The 18,098-nt window shown below is 42.4% G+C and overlaps 1 protein-coding gene and 1 long non-coding RNA gene across 2 annotated transcripts; both read left to right on the top strand.

Moving 5' to 3' along the window:
- The first annotated feature begins 88 nt into the window (after positions 1–88).
- IER3IP1 (immediate early response 3 interacting protein 1) lies at positions 89–17,176 on the top strand. Its single transcript, XM_015069987.3, has 3 exons — positions 89–292; positions 14,720–14,821; positions 16,006–17,176. The coding sequence occupies exons 1-3, from the start codon at positions 202–204 to the stop codon at positions 16,059–16,061; spliced, it is 249 nt and encodes an 82-aa protein (XP_014925473.1). The 5' UTR covers positions 89–201; the 3' UTR covers positions 16,062–17,176.
- On the top strand, positions 1,119–8,372 carry LOC113602258 (uncharacterized). Its single transcript, XR_003423642.2, has 2 exons — positions 1,119–7,516; positions 7,900–8,372. It is a non-coding gene; the product is annotated as an uncharacterized LOC113602258 (long non-coding RNA).
- Positions 17,177–18,098: the final 922 nt, after the last annotated feature.

Below are 18,098 nucleotides of genomic sequence, written 5' to 3'. Positions count from 1 at the left end.
CTCACAGGTCTAGACAGCGGAGCCGACCCGCCTGGCTGACGTGAGCGTGGGGCGGGTCCTAGCCCGATGGGGGCGGAGCTTCTGGGAGAGCGCGTTTGGGGCCTGCCCGGCTCCCGTAGGAGAGCGCTGGTCGTGGCGGCGCCACGTCCCCTGCGGCGGCGGGAGAAAGAACGGTCGGGCCTCGGGCGGCTCCGGGAGGCTATGGCCTTTACGTTATACTCGCTGCTGCAGGCGGCCCTGCTCTGCGTCAATGCCATCGCCGTGCTGCACGAAGAGCGCTTCCTCAAGAACAGTGAGTGAGGCCGCGGGGCCGGGCTGGGGGGAGGGGGGGAGGCGGCGGCGGAGCCCCGGGGGAGCGGTGCCCGGTCGGGCCGCGGGAGGGGACAGCCTGGGCCGGGACCGACGGGAGGCCGAGGGCTCTACTGTTAGGGCCCTTCCTTGACGGGAGGAAGCCCAGCCACTTCCGTCTCACCGAGTTTGAGCTCAACACGGGGTGAAGATTGTTTAACAGGTGCGCCCTGTGTGCCGGACCCCCGGGGTCGGGATGGGGAGGGATACAGAAGACCCAGGGGCGCCCCTGCCCCTGCGGTTTGTTTAGCTTAGTAATTTAATGCACTCGTCTTTGACTGTTTTTAATGGTCAGAAACCTGGGATCTGAGTTTTTAGGTACAGAGGGAGGGGCGTGGCTCATTTTGGAGTGTGGGTAATTAGAAGAATGAACTGATGGAGGGCCGTAGGGTTCCTGGTCTTTGCGGATAGGAGGAAAGGGACAGTGTTCGGATTATCAGGACATCCAGCTACCCACGTTCCTAGAAAAGTTTATGCAGCACAGCTTATTGGATGCCTACAATGTGCCAGGCTAGAATTTAAGAATAGCAAGATGAAGACACAATTATGTCCGCTGGTAACTCACAATACAGCGATTTGCGTGCCATCCCGCGCAGGCCACTTTTTGCTGTATGAGGCAAAATTAAGACAGGATAGTCTGTGATGTGACGTCATTTATCTGCACAGGTATGCCAGATACACAAAGGATACCATCATTTGTCTGCAAGCGTACCAGACATATCTGTGTGAATCACTGAAACTCAGACCCATGAGCAAGATTGGTTCATTTATTCCTTCAGATTTGTTGAGCACAAACTGTGTGCTGGGCCCATGTAATTAGGAGGTGGGGTTACAGCAGTCACCCTGGCCTTCTAATGGAAGTTCATTTAAATTAAAAAATGAACAAGGAATAATGACACGTCTGCAGAATATTGTGAAACAGAAGTGCAGGGAAACGCTGACGTGTGAATCTTTGAAAGCTTCGTGGATGAAGCGGGTCTAACTGAAAATCTGATAAGTGAGTAAACGTTAATTCGGTGAATGCTAAAGGTTGGGAGAAGTTGGGAGGGTGAGGAGTAACACTGAGTGTGAAAACTGGGGCAGGTGAAAACAAGGTCTTAAACAGAGTAGTGACATGACCAGATTCGTGTTATTTGCAAGATCCTTCTCACTGCAGTGTGGAGAATAGACTGAACAGGGTAGAATAGTGGGTGTGGGAGGCACCATTTCAAACAGGGCAAATAGAAATGGTGGGTATCACATCAGTTGACTGGGTGTAATAACAACTAACACTGAACACCACGTACCAGGATCTGTATCAAGTGCTTTGCTTAGATTATTAACTCGTGTAACCCCCACAACACCCTGTGAGATCGGTACTGTTTTCATCCCCACTTTACAGATGGGAAACCTGACGCGCAAAAGAGAGGAAGTAACTTTTCTATGATCACACAGCTAGAAAGTGGCAGAGCTAGGATTCACCTTAGGCATTCTGACTCAGAAGTCTGTCTCCTCATTAGTATACTATGCAGAAAAGTAGAAAAGATCTTACGGGGGCTGGATTTTTGTCCCCCAAGAGATACATTGAAGTCCTAACCCTTGGTACCTGTGAAGATGACATTATTTGGAAATAGGGTCTTTCAGGTGTAATCGAGAAGGTCACACTGGATGAGGATGGCCAAGAGGTGTCCATATATGGAGAGAGAGACACACACAGGGGGAAGAAGGCCAAATGACAACAGAGGCAGAGAGTGCAGGGATGTAGCTGGACACCGGAGAATGCCAGGAATTGCCGGTAACTACCAGAAGCTGCGAGAAGCATAGATGCGAACGTTCCTCAGAGGCCCCAAAAGGAACCAACTCTGCTGACGCCTTGATTTTTGGACTTCTGGTCCCCAGAACTGTGAGAAAATAAATTTCTGTCGTGTTAAGCCATCCAGTTTGCGGCACTTTGTTATGGTAGTCCTGGAGACTAATACCGATCAGGAGATACTTCGAAAGTAGAAAAAGCAGGATTTACTGTTTGGATGTTGGGAACGAGGGAGGGAAGAAAAAGAGTCAAAGATCTCCTGGTTTTCTGGCTTAAGCACCTGAGTGAAACATAGTACCTTTACCAAGGTGTAGAGAGTACTGGAAGAAAAATGAGGGCAGCAGTGGTGGGTCAGAAGGTGAAAAGATCGTGAAATAAGTTTTGGACGTGGTGAGTTTGAGATTTCTGTGAGATAGGCAAGTGCAGATGTGGAATCGTCTGTGGGAGTTAAGTCTATAGAACAGAAGCAAGAGTCACAGGAGAGATTGCATTTGAGTTTATGGAGCACAGGTGATGGATGAAGCCACCACGTAGAGAGAGAAAATCTCCCAGGGAAAGAATAGATGACAAAGAGAATTGGTGACCAGGGCAGTCCCAGCATCTCTTTGAGTATTTAATGTTTACGTAGAGATGGGAGAACTGACAGGAGACGTTGCCGAGTGAGCAAAACAAGAGAAGAGGGAACACGTAGCAGTGGGTTTCACAGAAGCCAAGGAGTGTTAGAAGGAGAGGTAGTACAACAGTGGAGCGTCCTGAGGAAGAAGGATGGGAACGTGTCCTAAGCCTTCAGAGTAATAGCAGTCATTGGTGATTCTACACAGGTGGCTGTAACTGTGGATAAAATCCAAAGTGGAATGTGTTGAGAAGTGAGTGGAAAGTGATAAAATGGAGATCACCATAGCAAATACGATAATAAAAAGACGGAGATCTGCGAGAATTACCAAAATGTGACACCGCTAGAGACACAAAGTGAGCTGTTGGAAAGATGGCACCATTAGACTTGCTTGACACAGGATTGCCACAAACCTCTAATTTGTAAAAAACACAGTATCGGGGAAGTGAAATAAAGGCAAGCAATGAAGCAAGGTGTGCCTGTCTAACGTTGCGTAAGTTGAAAGTGTACAAGGATCGTTGGCTACTCAGATATACTGCGGAACGCTTATTACCGCAGATAGTGTTCTTCACCTCACATAATTGTAATTTTGTGGTTGTGGGGGCAAGAACATTTAAAATTTTCTCTCAAGGCAACTCTCAGGTATACGGTACAGTATCGTTAACCATGGTCACCATGCGGTACGTTAGATCCCTGGAACTCACTCATCTTATCACTGAGTTCGTACCTTTGGACCAGGAACTTCCCATTTGCCTCACTGCTCAACCCCTGGCAACCACCATATTACTCTGTTTCTGTGAATTTGATGTTTGTAGATCCCACATGTAAGTGAGATGATACAATATTTGTCTTTGACTTAATTTCACTTGCCGTAATACTGTCAGGATATACTCACGTTGTCACAAATGACAGCCTTCTCTTTTTTGTGGCTGAATAATACTCCATTTTATATATACACCACATTTCCTTTTTCTGCTCGTCTGTCAGTGGGCACCTAGGTTGTTCCTTGGCTATTGTGAATAATGCAGTGAACATGGGCGTGCAGATATGTCAAGATAGTGATTTCATCTCTTGGATACATTCTCAGAAGTGAGATTGCTGGATCATGTAGTAGTTCTGTTTTTAATTTTTTTGAGGAACCCCTACACTATTCTTCATCGTGACTGTACCCATTTACATTTCCCTAACCAAGCACAAGGGTTCCCTTTTTCCACATCCTTGCCAGCATTTATTATATCTTGTCTCTCCCCCCCTCCCCCTGCATCTACAGTTTGGGTGTTTTTTGTTTGTTTGTTTTTGTTTTTTATTTTGAGAGAGCGAGCACGTGAGCGCGAGCAGGGGAGGGGCAGAGAGAGGGAGAGACAGAATCCCAAGCAGGCTCTGCGCGGTTAGCGCAGAGCCTGATGGGGGGCCCGAGCCCACGAACCACGAAATCATGACCTGAGCTGAGATCCAGAGTCAGACACTTAACCATCTGAGCTCCTCAAGTGTCTCTATCTCTTGTTTTTTTTTGGGGGGGGTTTTTTTAATAATGGCCATTCTAACAGGTGTGAAGTGATTTCTCATTGTGGTTTTGATTTGTATTTCTCTGATGATAAGTGATATTGAGCACCTTTTCATATATTTGTTGACCATTTTTGTGTCTTTAAAAAAGTGTCTATTCAAATCTTCTACCCATTTTTTAAAAATTTTATTTTGCAAGAGAGCTTGGGATTCTATCTCTCTCCCTCTTTTTCTGCCTCTCCCCTGCTCTCTCTCTCTTCCTCTCTCTCTCTCTCTCTCTCTCTCTCTCTCTCTGTCTCACTTTCTCTCAAAATAAATAAACTTTAAAAAAGATGAATATATTAATACTTAGTATTAATACTTAATATTATTGATGTGCAGATTTAATGCAATGTCTATCAAAATTCCAGTTGGCTTTTTACAGAAACTGACACGTTGCTTCTAAAGGAAATGGACCCAGAATTGCCAAAATGATCTTGAAAGAGAATACAATGCCCAGACCTTACTCCAGACCTGCATTAATATTTTCCAGAAGTGAAGTTCACCAGTGTCTTTTCCAAAATTTCTGCAGGTGACTTAGCTTTTTGCCCCTAAATGAAAATCACTGCTACAAAACCGTTGGAATGCCCCGGAAATGTTAATACTTTGCCTCCTAGAACTTTGTCTTCATTTCCTCTTCTCTCCAGAAGTAGCACAGATATTTTATCTGAACATGTGTTTTGAATATGGTCTCAGAGCTAAGGAAAAACCTACATTGTCATACCTTAAGTGGATAAGCTGTTTTGAAACATTTAAGGGACGCCTGGCTGGCTAAGTCAGTAGAGCATACAGCTCTTGATCTCAGGGTCGTGAGTTCAAGCCCCACATTGGGCATGGAGCCTACTTAAAAATAACAACAACAACACCTTTATTTAGGGGTGCCTGGCTGGCTCAGTCAGAGGGCGGTAGGACTCGGTTGTGAGTTTGAGCCTCATGTGATTACTACTACTACAAAAAAAAAAATAATAATAATAATAAAAAACAAAATACCTAGCCAAACTATGGAAAGAGCCCAAATGTCCACCAGCTAGTGAATGGATAAAGATATGATATATATGCACAATGGAATATTACTTGGCCATCAAAAAGAATGAAATCTTGTCATTTGCAATGATGTGGATGGACTTAGAGTATATTGTGCTAAACAAAATAAGTCAGAGAAAAACAAATACCATATGATTTCACTCATATGTGGAAGTTAAGAAACAAAACAGAGAAACATATGGGAAAGAGGAAGAAACAAACCATAAGAGACTCTGAATGATAGAGAACAAACTAAGGGTTGATGGAGGGAGGTGGGTGGGAGATGGGTTAAATGGGTGATGGGTATAAGGGGGGCACTTCTGATGAGCATTGGGTATTGTCTGTAAGTGATGAAGCACTTGAATACTCCTGAAACCAATACTGTACTGTATGTTAACTAACTGGAATTTGAATAAAAATTTGACAAGATTTTAAAAAGTTAAATAGTAAAAAAAAAAACTATGTTTTAAAATAGAATTTTAAAATATTTTAAGTATTTGTTAAATATTGTTTATGTAAGCTCTTAACTCTTGCCTATATTTTTATAGTAACCTCCTCAGTGGTCCCCTCCCTCCAATTTTGTTTCTCTTTGTTCTACCCTCCATGAGAAGCTGAACGTGTTCCTCAGTGGTTTGAAATTCTTGAATTTTCTAACATCCATAGCCTTTAATATAAAAGTCAGACTTCCTCGTGTGACTTATAAACTCACATCACATTATGATGTGTCCCTTCCTCCCTTTCCTTCCCTTCTTTGACTCTTCTGCAGTATTTACCCCATGTGTCATTCTTACCATGGTTCTCTCTCTTCTCTACTCATACTTCTCCGCCTTCAGTGACTTTGACTTAGGTCAGAATGACCTTTAAGGCATATCTTTGCCATTTGCCTCTCCCAGAAACCATCACTGACCTATTCCGTGGGCCGTAGCATCACTGCAGTTTCATTCCGTCTTTTCCAGTAGGCTGATGACAGGGATTCTCTCATTTTTACAATTCCATCAGTCAGTGAGTATTTTCTAAGTAACTGAATAATGTTACCATTATCGTATTCTTGCAATTCCTGATTTGAGAGCTGTATGTTTATTCAAATAGTTGAACCAGTATTTTGATTGCAGTGCAGAGAATGTGTTGTATCCTCTAGTGTTTCACAATGACACAAATTCCCTTTTTGTGCAAGGAAAAAAAAAAAGACATAGTGTATTTTAATACCTGTCCAAATTATTCTTACTAGTTTTTGCTTATGGTGCCCAGTATGTATCCCTTTGACGAGGATCATGTCCAGTAGTAGTTATGAGTGCTACAAAAGAAGCATTTCGTACATGAAACATTATGAGTCCACTCTAGCTGCCATAACAATGTCATAGCCTGGGTGGCTTAAACAACAGAAATTTATTTTCGCACAGTTCTAGAGGCTGGAAGTCTGAGATAAGGGTGCCAACATGGTTGAGTTCTGGTGGGGGTATTCTGGCTTGCAGATGGCCGCCTTCTCACTGTGTCCTCACATGGCTAGGTGGAAGTGAGGAGGGGAATCGAGATCTCTTTCTTCCTCTTTTTTGTTAGGCCACAGTCCTATCAAATTAGTGCCTTGCCCTTATGACCCACGTAACCATACTTAGCTCCTTAAGACCCCATCTCCACGTAAGCTTCAACACAGGAATGTGGGGAGAACACAATTCAGTCCATCGCAAGTAATTAAAATATTATTACAAGGTACTTTGGTTCAGGGTTTAAGTGACTGCTCCAAAGCCAATGTAATATTAGAGTTTAGAGTAGTAAGATCTGTAACGATATGTCTGTAAATATATACTCCTGAAAAGCATTTGTTGAATTTCATCACAGATTAAGCAGAAATTATTACATTGGGCTGAGAATTACGTGGACCCACGAGAGATTAGTCCAAGTGTACCAGATCGTTTACTTCAACCTTGATCTTGTTGATCAAAGTAATGTTTTCTTTTTTTTAATGTTTGTTTAGAGAGAGAGAGAGCTAGAGTTTGTACTCTCTCTCTCTCTCTCTCTCTCTGTCTCTCGCATGTGCGGGGGAGGGGCAGAGAGAGAGGGAGTGAGAGAATCCCAACAGGCTCTGCACTGTCAGCACAGAGCCTGATGCAGGGCTTGATCCCATCAACCATGAGATCATGACCTGAGCCGAAATCGAGTTGTGTGCTCAACCCAGTGAGCCACCCAGGTGCCCCTTAATCAAGGTAATTGTTTTTTTAATTTTTTTTTCAACGTTTATTTATTTTTGGGACAGAAAGAGACAGAGCATGAACGGGGGAGGGGCAGAGAGAGAGGGAGACACAGAATCGGAAACAGGCTCCAGGCTCTGAGCCATCAGCCCAGAGCCTGACGCGGGGCTCGAACTCACGGACCGCGAGATCGTGACCTGGCTGAAGTCGGACGCTTAACCGACTGCGCCACCCAGGCGCCCCCTTTTTTTTTTTTTTAATTTTTTTTTTTTCAACGTTTATTTATTTTTGGGACAGAGAGAGACAGAGCATGAACGGGGGAGGGGCAGAGAGAGAGGGAGACACAGAATCCGAAGCAGGCTCCAGGCTCTGAGCCATCAGCCCAGAGCCTGACGAAGGTAATTTTTTAAAACGTATGTTAGCAGAGTTCTTTGTGTAGTTTATTAGGTACTTTCACATCTGTGATGGCATTTGATTCACATACAAACTTGGTGACATTGACAAAGTGAAGCACACTCATCTCTTTTGCAGATATGGAAACTGATCTTAGAGAGGCTGAGATTTGCCCAGGGTCAGCCAGCCCTCAGAACAGTAGCTAATGCTTTTCTTCAGAATGTATTTAGCTGAAGGTTTTTGGTTCAATCTGGATGGATTGCTATTTTGTGTATGACTTTTTGAAGTCTGGGCAGCAGAAGAACATGTTTGGTGTTTGCTAATAAGTAACTTTTATATTTAATTCTATTCCTAAAATTATGGCAGCTGGCCAGTGCTGGCAGGTCTTATCATTTATTCTTTTCTAGGCCCTCTAGCTATGGAAGTGTCAAGAGAGCTGCAGAATTAAATCTTTCTCCTTAAAAAAAAAAAAAAAAAAGGACAAAACTCTTTAAAGCAAAATTTTGGCCAGTTTCCTTAGGAAAACAACCGAGACTCCCTAAGTAGCAGTTGGAGGGAAAGCTATTTGTTAGAATAAAAGAATAATCCATGGCACCTGGTCTTTTACTTGTCACTCTTGTGTTTCTCTATAGAATATCTAGACAGATGATTTACTCTCTACCCAAAATTTAGTTTTCATTTTAGGGACTTGAGAATAGAGACTAGGCTAAAGCTAACTGATAACTTACTGTTTATTTTGGAGACAGAGAGAGACATACTGTGAGCAGGGGACAGGCAGACAGAGAGGGAGACACAGAATCTGAAACAGTCTCCAGCCTCTGAGCTGTCAGCACAGAGCCCGACACGGGGCTCAAACCCACAGACAGCAAGATCATGACCTGAGCCAAAGTCATATGCTTAACCAACTGAGCCTCCCAGGTGCCCCAGAAATTATGTTTTCTGATAAAAACTGGGTGTGTAGAAACAAGTCCTTTTTACCTAGATCTAAGAGATTGTGGCTGTGGGTGGAAAGGATTGATTTTAGTAATGATAACTTCCGAAAAGCAAGTGAAGGAAATGAAACCAACAATTCCATTTAAAGCTGGTTTGGTTTGACTTGATTTGATTTTTTTATATATATATATAATTTATTGTCAAGTTGGCTGACATACAGTGTATATATACAGTGTGGTCTTGGTTTTGGGAGTAGATTCCCGTGATTCATCATTAAAGCTTGTTTTAAAATGTAATTTTAAATATTCAGAGTGATTCCTGAATGAAACCTCTCTACTTGTCGACTGTCTCTGCCCTCAGGGGGTTCATGCTCTGCAGAGGAACTTCTAATTGCAGAGGGGAGTCTCCAGTGGATGAACATCTTTACAGGCTTTCTTTTGAAATTTCACTTTTCTTTATCAGTGTAATGTATAGTGTGTGTTTGGTGTTTAAAGTCAAAAAGCTCTTCTGTTTGTAAAGAAAGATAGAAGCCTCCTGCCCCATCTCTTCAACCTGAGCTTCATTTCTTTTTTTTTTTTTTTAATTTTTTTTTTCAACGTTTATTTATTTTTGGGACAGAGAGAGACAGAGCATGAACGGGGGAGGGGCAGAGAGAGAGGGAGACACAGAATCGGAAACAGGCTCCAGGCTCTGAGCCATCAGCCCAGAGCCTGACGCGGGGCCCGAACCCACGGACCGCGAGATCGTGACCTGGCTGAAGTCGGACGCTTAACCGACTGCGCCACCCAGGCGCCCCGAGCTTCATTTCTTAAAAGCAATTATTTTCAACTCTTCCAAGTTTCGAATCCCTGACTTACTGCTGTGGAAGGGTTTTTAGTATAATTATACCATCATCAGCACATTTGTTCTTGTGTGAGCACAAGTACACACACATTTCCCCTACCCCATCTCTCCCATTTTCAGCCAATTATTGGTGATATCTGTATTCCATATTTAACATTACTATCACTGAATATTGCTCACAGCTGAACAATAAAAAAAACCGTGCTGTCATTCTTCTAGCTTTTTTTTGGTGGTTTGGTTATAGGATTCTAGATTGGGACTAATTTTTCTTCAGAGCTTTTTTTGAAGACATTGTTTCACTTAATTTTCTAATTTCCAGTATTGCTGTTAAGAAGTCTGATGCCATTCTGTTTCCTGATTCTTTGTGCAACCTGACTGGTCTCTCTGAAAGGCTTTAGGGTATTCATATCTTCAGAGGTCTGAGAATGTACAATGTGTGCCTCCCCCTGCCCCCCCATTAAGCTCTTCTCTGATTGGGCCCTTTTGGCCTAAAGACTCATGTCCTTCAGTTCTATAATATTATCTCTTAATATTTCTTTGATAATTTCTTCCTGTTTTTCCTTCTCTCTGGAACTCCAGTTATTTTGACAGGTATATACCCTTTGTTAGCCTTGTCGAATAGGTTTTCTCAACTTAATCTGTCAACCTCTTGAACTTGTGATGCTAACATAGCAAGAACAAGAGCTCCATCTTGATTCCTTAATGTTCTTTTTTATGGCATCCTGTTCTTGTTCCATAGGTCCAATAGCTTTACTCTCTATAGATGTTCATTTTAAAAAATGTGTTGTGGGGTGCCTGGTTGGCTTAGTAAGTAGAGCATGCGACTCTTGATCTTGAGGTCGTGAGTTTGAGTCCCATGTTGGGCATAGAGATTACTTAAAAAAATGAAATAAAAAATTAAACCAGTCACTGTAAATACATGAATAGTAAAAATGTTTTCTTCTACTTCTTGCATTGTCTCTTCCTCCGAGTCTCTTTTTCTGTTTTTGTTCTCTTTCCATGTTACGGATTGTTTCTTTTTGACTTCATTTTTTTCTTTTAATGTTTTTATTTATTTTTGAGACAGAGACAGAGCACGAGCGGGGGAGGGGCAGAGAGCGAGGGAGACACAGAATCCGAAGCAGGCTCCAGGCTCTGAGCTGTCAGCACAGAGCCCCACACGGGGCTCAGACTCACCGACTGTGAGATCATGACCTGAGCCGAAGTTGGACGCTTGACCGTCTGAGCCCCCCAGGCGCCCCTTGACTTCATTTTTAAGTGTAAGGCTCAGAGGGGCTCATTGGAAGCCATGGGTGTGGTTGGGGCTTGTTTGCTGGTAGGCCTCACTGGTGCTTAAAGTTGTCTGTTTTGCTGAGGATTCTCCCCCCACCCCCCCACCCCCCGCCCAGATATCAGTATCTGAAGTCTTTCTTCCTGGGCCGCTGGCCAATTACCAGAGTAATTTTCTAACTTCTTGCCTGCAGAATGTCAGTGTTCCGTGATCAGGCTTAGAGGTGCGCAGGGAAAATGGGCAAGAGCCTGACACTTCGGTGTGCAGATTTTCACTCCTTCCGCTCACACTGGATACCCCTCACTCTGGAGCTTCTTTGGTTCTCTGCTGAGAGTGAACCTCTTGCCTTTGATGGTGTGAGTGGCACGCCCTTCTGTCAGGTCAGTCCGGGGACGGAGATGGGAGGGCAGGGGGCAGCCCACTGCTCATTTGTAGACTCTCATTGAGTCCTCTTTTTCCTTCCTGTTGTCCACACCGACGCTTGGAGCTTCCTCTCACCTTCCCAGGGTTTCAGTCTCAGCACCGTTCACCTCAGTGTTCCATTGTGCACTTCCTGCAGGGTGCAGGTGTCTAGCTTTCTCTTAGAGTCAGTCACTCTTCTTCATTTATTTCTTATTGTTCAAATTTTGATTGACTTCTCTGGCCTGGAAACGTGTCTCTTGTTAGTCTGTATTCTCTGTTGTCATTTTTAGTAGGGTTTCACAGGTGAAAGCTAAGATAAAAGTGTGTATCCATTGATGAGGTTCAAGGTTCAGGACATGCTACCCCAAACTATGACACCTTGGCAGTATTGAGTATTTTCAGCTGAAGGAGTCTGAGAGAATGGCAGATGCAGGAAGGTCACCCTCCCCATCTGCTCCCGCCTTGCCCTCCTTTCCCAAAGCAGGAGCTTAGTCTCCCTTGCCGATCTCACCAGAATGCAAGACTATATAAACAAACCTTGTTACTTTCCCACCATTTATTACCCCCATTCTCAGCTCAAACTCCCTTTATCTTATCAGTTCTTCACAAATGTATTGTTTCTTTGTCTCAAAAGTTTCCTGCTCTGGTCACTTCTTTGAAGTGACTGAAGCCTTCTCTGAAGGCTTCCAGGTACATGTAAAAAGTTAATAGAGTTTGTATGCTTTTCTCCTGTTTATCTGTTTTTATCAGTTTAATTTTCGGACGTAGCCAGGGACCCCAGGAGGGTCAGGGTCAACTTTTTCCTCCCCGACCCCATCGTGTTGAACCACAACCACACTGCATTTTCGTTGTGCAGAACTGTCACAGAGGCTTCTGTAAGTCCGTTATCCCAGCCATGTTGCTTTCCCTTAGAAGTTTTCCTGTAGCAGTTATGCAGTTTGGACACTGACACCGCTGCTGGTGGGACGTCATTCTGTGTGTCCTGTGTGTCTGCGGAGTCTGATACGAAATCGTTTTGCCACACTGTAAGTAGGTGAAGGCTGGTGCCACAGTTTGAACTTAAATTACAAAAAGAGGATTGCCATTCAGTGGCGAATGCTGGCTGAGCTGCTGGAAGAGTGAGACAGTTATTTGGAGGAAAGACATTGTAGTAAAATTCGTAATACATTAAAAGCAAATGCTGGGAAAGCAGCATAAGTACATTTGCTTGCTGGAGAGAGTACGTCTGGAGGTGGAAGGGTAACGTTGCCCAGGCAAGATGCAGGTATATTTTCTACAATTATTTTTAGCTTGGATAGATGTATACATTTAATATTGGAGGACCTGCCCCCCTCCCCTAAAGCTACAATGGATTGATTTGTTCATGTTATAACTTGCTGCGTCGTAAAAATTAAGAAATAGAGTTCTTTGGAATTCTTCGTCTGTGGTCCTAGAATTTACCTAATTTCACCTTGTCCCAGATTAACCCAGATAATTCACTTCAATTCTAAGTACTTGCAGTGGGGTGAGGGTGCGGGAGAGTGGGAAGGTGAAGAAAGTAGAAATTTAGTCCCTGTCTTCCAGGGTTTTATACAGTCGAATGAGAGACACTTGAAAACAGCTAACCAAGAAGGAGAACAGAGTCACTACAGTCAGTCAGCTATTTGGGGAACAAAGAGAAAGAAGGTTCATTATGATATGAGAGGAATGTCGGAAAGGCCCTGACACTGAAGGCTGTGACTCAGGAGCTGTCTTTAACATGTACCACAATTAGTGGGCCTTGAGAGTGATGAGGAACACGTGGAGGGTGGTGATGGGATATTGGGCAAGAATGTGAGTTTAAGGAGTTTGAACTTTATTCAGTAGGCAGTGGGAATCATCACATGATTGTGAGGTAGAAAGATCTGACCCTTTAAGGGAGAAAACTCACAGGGTTAAGACAGCTAGATTAGAGGCATCTGGTGAAAGTCTTGCAAGAGATGGTGTAGGGTCGGACTGTGATGGTGTCTGTACTGGGGGAGCCCAACAAAGAGTGACACCCCTGCGGACTGGGAAGGCCATCAGCACAACACAAGCTAGGCCCTGAGGGGGGAGTGCTAGTTAGAACACATCAGCTCTGTTGTGAACTTGATTTTTAAATTACTTTTATCCCACAGCATATCTCAGTGTTGATGTGACACAAAAAAGCAGACAACCATTTTTTAACCTTTATTTCAACCAAATAAAAGTTGACTAAATGAGTTACAGTCTTGTTACCTGAGACTTGGTTCTTTCGTGTATAAAATAAAGACCATCTTTGAGATTAAGGGCCAACCTGTCAGGAATTAAGCCCTACAGTCATGGGAGATACAAAATAATTGAAGATGTGAGAAGTGGGCCTGAAATGCGGACAAGAGACAGCCTGCAGAAATGAGGACTTGTAGGTCTTCAGAAGAATGTATGACAGTAAAGAAAGAACTAGCAGGTAAAGAGGAAAAAATAATGTTTTATAATATCAGGAAAATGATGCAGAAGAAGGTAAATGACTCATTTACAGAGAATAAGTGGGGTAGCGGGCTCGGTTCCTCAGCTCTGAATTGAGAAATGAGGAGAGTGATGGAGGGGAAATTCCCCTGCCCTTGCTGGTGGGATGGAGCACAGCTCTCAGAAAGCCTAAGCAAGCGCCACCAGCTAGGTGTCCCTTAACATTTCCTCAAGTAAAGTAGCCCGTATGTCTCAGCTCCAACATTTTCATACTGATAATTGTGTTGGATCTTAGAAATTCTGATTTGAGCTAATTAATTATTGAGTTTGACAGTATGCCTTGCTTTTCAGTTTTGACCTGGAAAATGTTTTGTTTAAAAAAGGAGGAAAGGGGCGCCTGAGTGGCTCAGTCAGTTAGGCATCCGACTTTGGCCCAGGTCACGATCTCACGGTTCGTGGGTTCTGGCCCCGCGTCGGACTCTGTGCTGACAGCTCAGAGCCTGGACCCTGCTTTGGAGTCTGTGTCTCCCTCTCTCTCTGCCCATCCCCTGCTCGTGCTCTCTCTCTCTCTCTCTCTCTCTCAAAAATAAAGAAATATTAAAAGAAAATTTTTCAAAAGGAGGAAAAAACCAGTCAGCATGTCACAACAATCATATTCACTGAATTAAACACCGTGGAATAATTTAGACCTTATATATAAAGTACTATATAATATAGTACTTTATAAAATCAAACTGGAAATAAGATTGTTGCTGCTATCAAAAAGTAAAGAATATACAATATTTAATCAGTACTGTATAACTTTGAAGTCAGATGCCTTTATATTTTATGTCTTTAACAATGACTCAAGCTAATTTTTCAGAAGATGACTAATGAGGAAGCAAGGTGAGTGCATAACAAATTTTAACACAGCCAATCATTTTTATATCATGCAGTTGGCTGGGGAACAGACCAGGGAATTGGTGGATTCGGAGAGGAGCCAGGAATTAAATCTCAGCTAATGAATCTTATTCGATCTGTAAGAACTGTGATGAGAGGTAAGAAGAAAAACTAGTGAAACACTCTTTAAAGTTTTAATTTTGCGGTGTTGGTTTAAGTAGCAAAGCTTCTGAGGGTGAACATCATCACATACTGTTTTTGTGTCAATTTTTATTCTCTTTAGCCTGGCTTTACTGTTCAGAAGCTACTGGTTTCTTTCTTAGTTTACCTCTCATTTCTGTCTAAACCACTTGAAGCAAATGGAATGCTCAGTGGTAGAATCTGTTCGCATGACCTGAAACCTGTTCTCAGACCTGAAAGCAGTGTTCTTGCCTTTTGGAAGTTCTGTTGCTTCAAGTAGTAAAGTCATCTAGAGTCCTACAAGGCTTTTGAGAGAAGAACAAAAGTCCTGTGTCTGCCATTCTATTGGAAATTATTTTAGTGCAACTGAAGAAAAAAGGGTTCAAAACTTATTTAAAACAATTAAAGTTAGGGCCTCTCTCTCTCCCGCTTTATTAGCTGTTTTGATCACAAGTTTGGATAGAATGGTAAATAAGTTCACTCTCAATTTAGTGGTGAAATGGGTTACCTGGCTGGCTCAGGAGCGTGCCACTCTTGATCTCAGGGTCGCGAGTTCGAGCCCCATGTGGAGTGTAGAGATTACTTAAATAAATAAAAGTTAAGAAATTTAGTGGTGAAACTGGAGTCTTTGCTCTTTGTTTTTGTTGTTTGTTTGGGGGCGGGGAGGGGCAGAAGGAGAGGGAGAGAATCTCAAGCAGGCTTCATGCCCAGCCCTACCCAGCATGGAGCTCCACTCAGGGTGAGGCTTGATTTCACAACCCATGAGATTATGACCTTAGCTGAAATCAAGAGTTGGCTGCTTAACTGGCTGAGCCACCCAGGCGCCTTGTGCTCTTCATTTGTAACGTCAAGTGTCACAGCCGTGTGGGTCTACTGCTGCCTGGGTCCACTGTGCTGCTGTGTTCCCAGCATTGCACCAGCACCATTCACACATGCTTCGTATTGATCTCGTTGCACCAGGTGACGCTTACCCCAGTCACACAAGCCCTCTTTATAATAAGTTTTGGATCTTATGATCCAGTGCACGTTCCTTTGTTACAAGTGTTTGCAACATGATTATGAATGACATTGGTAGAGATTTTCATCCTTCCTGGATGCTAGTAACTATTACTTTTTTTCTGCTATTTTCTTTATAGTAACAAACTTTTTTTTTTCTTTGCAGTGCCATTGATAATAATAAACTCAATTGCAATTGTATTACTCTTATTATTTGGGTGAAGAACAGTGGGGGAAATGGAGACTCAGAAGAAGAGATGCCAGCAGAAGTTATTACTTCGGTCATTATTGGAATATACATGTCTTCGCTGGTCGTCCTTGCACTTGACAAAAATGTAAACCTGACAATAAAACCAGAGTCCTATTTATCTGATTTTTTTACAAATGTTGCATTTATAATTTCATTATAAAAAAAATTAGGTCATCAGAGGCAGTAACAATCCAAGATTGGGATACATTTGATTGCTAACTGTTAATAAAAGTTCATGCTATGGTAAAGATTGTTAAAAGGGTACAGGACTGTCACGTTTATAGAGATTTTTCTCTCTCACTTCTCAGGGATAAATTTTCAATGTTTTGAAGTTCCTCATGATGTGGCTATGATGTGAGAGTGTTTATCTTCCTACATAAAATTTAAAGGATTTTTTAAAAGTGATTACTACAGATAAAATGATAAATAGGTAATTTGGATAATTTTACTTTGAACTCTTTATTTTGTCTATGTATCATCTTGGCTGTGACAAATTCAAATTTATAGAACTATTGAGCAATACTCTCTGATTTCAGGGAGAATTCTAATTTTGTGAGTCAGATAGTCACATGATAGTTGTGCTTTTTTTTCGTGCATTTGTTATTTTATTAATTGGCCTGAATGATGAGAACAGACCACTCTCTACATATTTCCATTGGTAGAAAAATCTGTGTGAAAAAGTCTACGCCCTTTTTTCAATAATGACTTTTTAAAAAATCTGCATAAATATTAGGCTGCAAGAGCAATCCTGAACGATCACAATGAAACTATATTATATAAGACTATTGTGAAGTATTTACCTCTCCCCCAAATTATCACATTTCCGTTTTTTGGAGTAGCAAACTAAGGGGTATAATTCTTTATTCTGTCTGTCAATAGAGAGTCATGCTAGATAAGTTTTTCGTTTTGTTTTTATGTCTTAGACCATCCCATATTTGCTCATCCATTAATACAGTTTTATGCAGGAAGATTCAAACTATGTAAATGGCTTTTTTCTGGAAATTATCAGTTATGATAGCTTAAAGGAATAGAATGCCATCTTTGTTATAGAACAACATTTGTAAATAAAGTTAAATTTCCAAGTCAAGCATTTGTTTTTTGTACCTTACCTGTCAGTGTTAACTGAATCCTGTTTCGTGTGTGACACTTGTTTTATACTTGCTTTGCTGTAAAATCACTGAGCATAAGTTTAATGGAAGTAAACATCACACTTTTTTTCTTCAGTGAATTAACTGAATTGCTGATTGCATCAAAGAGACTCATGAGCAACTTTTATTCCATGACTTAAGTTACTTCTAGAACTTTGGAGCAGGTATTGAATGCCTGTTGGCCATGCCTGAATTAGATGATCTCTGGGTCGCAGGCTGGCAGCTGAACTGAAGAGATGTACCTGGGATTCTTAGTTGATTATCTGGCTCATGTGAGTAACTAACATATAATATAACTTAGAGGCAGTGTTCTTTTGGCCTTACAAAGATCCGATGCAGGAGCCCAAGTTTAATCCACTGGACAGATTCAAAAGATGCAGTTGTTTGAGAGCACTCTGAGGCTGTACAGAATTTTTGAAGGAAAGAAGAAAGAGACCTTGACCTGATGCCATTTCTCATGTAAAACTTTACAGCACAACTTCACACTCCTTTAGTGGCAGGGCACTGCCCGAGTTCATGGTCTGTTGGAGAGCAGTCACAGCAGGGCAGGATCAGAGTATTCCGTAGCAAAGTGGTTCTGAGGAAAGTGAAGCACTGAACATCAAAATATTTCATTTCTGGAGGCCACTTAATGCAATTCTAGCTTCAGTGCCCTTGAAGGCAGGTCTGTAAGCGTTCACAGGTTAGCCCCGATTTCCCCAGAGCAGCCGTGATTCAGTAACCATAGTATCTCATTTAGTTGACAATAACTTCAGTGTCTGCTTGCCTGCCTACATCCTCTCCCTTAGCCATTCTCAGTATTAGCAATTGGTGATTGTTCTAGACTCCACATATCCATGTTTATGGTCCTTATGTATTCCG

The sequence above is a fragment of the Acinonyx jubatus genome, chromosome D3 (genome assembly GCF_027475565.1).
Source record: "Acinonyx jubatus isolate Ajub_Pintada_27869175 chromosome D3, VMU_Ajub_asm_v1.0, whole genome shotgun sequence".
NCBI classification, from domain to species: Eukaryota; Metazoa; Chordata; class Mammalia; order Carnivora; family Felidae; genus Acinonyx; species Acinonyx jubatus.
Note: the sequence above shows the minus strand (reverse complement) of the source record. Positions and strands in the feature narration are given on the sequence as shown.